General features: G+C 56.8%; 2 protein-coding genes across 2 annotated transcripts in view; one reads left to right on the top strand and one right to left on the bottom strand.

Moving 5' to 3' along the window:
• Positions 1-4,426, top strand: part of LOC113213380 (Schwann cell myelin protein) — a gene marked incomplete in the record, with an annotated part of 223,765 nt that overhangs the window by 157,151 nt on the left and 62,188 nt on the right.
• Positions 822-2,837, bottom strand: LOC113213382 (uncharacterized). The gene is made up of 4 exons (XM_026432428.2): positions 2,615-2,837; positions 2,326-2,402; positions 1,586-2,090; positions 822-1,500 (listed from the first exon to the last, which is right to left on the bottom strand). Exons 1-4 carry the CDS (start codon positions 2,756-2,758, stop codon positions 931-933), a joined length of 1,296 nt encoding a protein of 431 aa, XP_026288213.2. The 5' UTR covers positions 2,759-2,837; the 3' UTR covers positions 822-930.

The raw sequence follows: 4,426 nt of genomic DNA, 5'->3' as shown, positions 1-4,426 counted from the left end.
GGGGGGGTGCTTTTGCGACTCTCGTTGTGACGTAACGCTTGCCTTCAAATACTTTTGCGGGTGCACAGTAATCCTCGGTCGGCGAAAGAGAAATAAACCCCGACTCAATTCGAAGTCCAATGTCAGAGGCGTGCCCTATGGTTGGGGTACTTGTGGGTGAGCCAGTCTGCTGTTGTGCTGCACGGCTCTCCTGCGCTGTCGTGTGCCGTGCCAGTTGTGCTCGGGGCGGCGCACGGAGGCCGTGGAGGCCGTGATGAACGCTGATAACGACGGGGAGGCTGTGCTGGGGTGAGAAGAAGTTACGATCGGGAGTTTTTGGTGCGTTCAGGTTCAGGGGGTGGCGTGGAGTGCTGCCGGCGGATTTGTTGTCTAGTCGCAGCCGTGCAGTAAAGTCCGGGCCTCGCGGACCTGCCCGCCCCCCCGGGGGCGCCCGCTGGGGGATCCACCTGGGGCGCCAGCGGCCAGCCCCTGGGAGCGCTCAGGACAGAGGTTCGCAAAATGTCCAAGAAAAGCGGTTTCGCGAAGGGGAAAGACGGTTTTCTTCTTAGAGGGGGCTCTGAAAACAAGTTGAGTGAGACGAGGCCCGCCGCCCTGCTGGCTTGAGCTCCGACTCGTTGTCGTTTGGCTTGCTGCTGGCTGGGCGCCCCCCTCTGCCCTGATGTCCTCCCACTCCCACCGCCGCCCCTCATTTGTATACGGGGCGGCCGGCGTTCTGTTTGCCGGTATAAATTCCTCATCGGGCCTCGTTACTCCATGTTTACAAATCGGACGCGGGGCCGCGCCGCCACGGCCGGGAGGGAGGCAGCTAGAAATCGAAACGCTTATCAAGTGAAAAAAAGTCTTTATGCTATCCTGCCTTGCCACACCGGAGACCTTGGCCTGCTGGTCGAGGCTACAGAGGCGCTGCTCTTTGCATTCTCCCATCTGCGCCTAGACCTCCTCGAGCTGCACTCTGTCACAGCGGCTGCACAGCACCTCGGCCTCAGTGATCAGCACACGCCGCACGTCAGCGCGCGCCTGGACGCAGCTGTCTAGTGGGACAAATGTTCTATCCAATCCCATATATATTATATGACTCCTGTCCAGTACCAGCTTCCTCAGCGCTCGCAGCTCACACCTCTCCAGAAGTGAGGGCAGGTCGCGGTAGCTCCTGTCTCGCACGATCTGCAGCACCAGCTCCTCCAGTGAGAAGCTGTGAGCCTGCAGCAGAGACTTTATCGTGGCGTGGGGAAGGCTGTCCACGTCCACACTGAGCCACTGCAGGCCGCCGTGACACGGTGGGAGTGCGGGAAGCACAAGGGGCTCCCCTTCCAGGCCAGAATCATCACCATCACCCGTCAGGTGCAGCCTCCTCAGTCGCGGCATGGCGTGCACCGTCTGCAGGTGGACCCGGCTGCATCTGTACACTCCTAGCCGCTCAACGGTAGGCGCGGCGCGCTGCAGCAACTGGAGGCACCAGGCGTGGTCAATGTGGCAGTGCACACCGACCAGGCGTTCCACCTGCAGGAGAGCACAGCGGCACCTGACCTTTTCCGTCCAAGCACAAGATACGATTTCATGTAACGGCAATACATTCCGCACTCACCCCCAGAGCTCCGTCCAGGGCAGCAGACTTCGCTTGCTGCATGCCCAACCCCACGTCCAGCACCCGCAGCGAGGACTCTGTCACGGTGGGTACTGCAGTAGGCCGCCGCGCCGCAGCTCGGTCCTGTGCCTGCACAGACTCCTTTGGTATTACAACGGCGACCCTCTCGGACAAGGGGTCTACCTTGCTCAGACCAGCTTTCGCAGCCACCACGAGCCACAGCGCCTTGACGACGGGGTCCTTGGTGTTTCTGACGGTCCCCGAGAACACGTGGTCCCCGCTCGTCAGGGTCAGGTCCCAGGCATCCTCAGTAAGCAGGGTCAGTGCCTGGACAGCTTCCCGTTCCTGACACTGGCCATGGAGTCCCTGGATATGACCAGCGACCTGCGGCAGCACGTCCGTTAGGTGGTGCTTTAGAGCTCTCTTGACGGACAGAACGTCGTGCTCGTCCCAGCACTGGCGGATGGCAGCGGCGCGGCAGTCCGAGCACCAGCCAAGGGGAGCCCTGTCGCGGAGCACGAGAAGATAACTCTGCAAATCTTATACTGTACAAATGTGAACAAGGTTTTCTTTAAACAAAGTGTACATGGTGTGCTTATGAACACATTATAAATGTGTGCATATTCATTTATTTATACCTTTGAATAGTTGACAGAGCAGTTTGAACTTCAAGACTGTCTAGTATCTTTGTTTAAACTGACATCTTTTTCTACATTTAGATTTGCAGATGAGGTACTAACCTGGCGTCAGCGCGTTGGTCGATTAGCCGCAAGAGATCGAAGTTGTTCGGGAGGGATGTGGGAGACACATTAAAAATCTGAAAGTAATTTACGCTTTATGTATTGCAATTTTCATAAATTGTTGTTGAGTAACAGTTTAGAAAGTGTGGGTGGGTGGGTACCACACCCAATCACGTGTGCTTTTCACTCTGGGTATAAATAGGTTGTGAACGTCTTTTGTTTCTTCGTGAAAATTGAGGCAACGATACTTGGACTGGCTACCAGTCAACAGTAACGGCCCCGCACTCACCGCGCGACACGTCGGGCACCTCTGCCTGCGGCTGCCCTGTGCACACCCCTGCAGGCACTGCAGACACACGGTGTGCCCGCACGGCAAAATCTTGGGAGCCCGCTGCTCCTGGTCGTAGTCCTCCATGCAGATGGTGCAGTCCATGGCCGGGCTGCTGTCGGTAGTTAGTTGTGGTCAGCGGCAAATGTCTTGAAGTAATGAGCCTCGTCCGTCCGCCGCTGCCCTACTGACTTAGCACAGACCTGCGCGATAGCGACTGATAGCCAGAGATTAGACAGACAACAACAGGAACACCTCGGCACGAATAATACGTATCAAACACACACTCTCACGCGCGCGCGCGCCTTTGCACTTCGCTATAACACTGAAACACTGCGAAACATTTTTGGAAGGTATACAGGAAAATTTTGCAAATGATTACTAGCTTAAAAATCGTAAGATTTAACATTACAAATACGAATTCTAAAATAATACAAATTATTTCACACTGTTAATAATAATTATTTTTCTTCAGAGATCAAATAGTGCAATAAGGACTGCGTTTGTAAATTTACGAGCACAAACTTACGACCATCGTTCGTAAATGAATGCACTTAACTCAGCAGTATCAATCAACTCTTCTTGTCCGGCAGCACTAAAAGTCCGAGTACAAGTCTTACAAACAAGGTCTTCTTCCGGGTGGGAGAAGAGACGGGAAGAAAAGGTGGGGAGGCATTATTTTCCGAGGCGCGGTCGGCCCCTTATCAGTTCACCACCTGTTTTAATGCAAGAAAGTTTTGATCGCGGAGCGGAAGGGGAGAGCGAGTGAGGAGGGGAGAGAAAGAGGGGAGGTCCTACTGGGGCACGCGAAAATTACGCCAAATTCAGTTATCCCGCTCCTGACTGGGCTCGGCGGCCAGACGCAGCCTGCGCGCTTGTTCGCTGTAAAACATACGGCCTCCTCTCAAAGAAAGAAGCCTAAAGTTTGCCTACGCCAAAAATATGTCGTTCAAAGCGGATTACCAAGTAGAGCGACCTCGGCGTTAAGAGTTGCAAAAGATCGGTTGTGTCGAGGTATGTGGGAGGAGCTCGGGGGCATCGCATATAGCCATCAAGCTCTCCGTTTGGTCCTCGCAGAGAGGGGCTTTCCTCGCTCGTTGCGTCTCAAGGACTGTGGGCTATAACGCTGACGCCCCTCTCCCCGCCCGCTCCCGCCCGCTCCCGCCGGCTCCCGCGGGGGCGCTCGCACTGCCCACAGCCACGATTTTCATCAACTTTTCCGGCGTGATATCTAAATGCGCGGCCGCGCCCGGCCGGCTGCCCACCCGCCGCGGCGCGATGTCTTGCAACTTGTAGTTCTGTCCTTCCGGTCACCCCCCTCCCCCCCTAACCCTCTGCTCGGTGCCGCGGATGTACACAGGGCCAGCCAGCGGCGGCAGCGCCCCGTGGGGACGGCGGGGAGGGAGGGAGGGGAGGGCGCCGGCATCACTTACAGCGAGCGGGGGACCCGCCTCGAGGCTTTTCCGGCTCGAGCGCCACTGGAGCTTGGCGGCGTCGCCGGGCGCCATGCGGCGGGGCTGCCACTGGGCCGAAGGGCGGCCCCGCCCCGCCCGGCGTCAAGGATACGGCACGGCGCGGCCCGGCGCGGCCTGGCGCGGGGCGACCGTCTCGCCCTCGTGGAGAACAAAACACTCAGCGTTATTACTCCCAATATCGCGCGCGTTCCTGCAGCATTCTATGACGAATGCGTCGTCCCCCCTTTTTTCTGTCTCTTCTTCCTTAGTTCTCTTTCTTCATCATTTCTTCTTTTTTTCATCTTCTCCACGTTTTTTT

The sequence above is a fragment of the Frankliniella occidentalis genome, unplaced genomic scaffold (assembly GCF_000697945.3).
Source record: "Frankliniella occidentalis isolate FOCC.00 unplaced genomic scaffold, Focc_3.1 Scaffold18, whole genome shotgun sequence".
Classification (NCBI taxonomy): Eukaryota; Metazoa; Arthropoda; class Insecta; order Thysanoptera; family Thripidae; genus Frankliniella; species Frankliniella occidentalis.
Note: the sequence above shows the minus strand (reverse complement) of the source record. Positions and strands in the feature narration are given on the sequence as shown.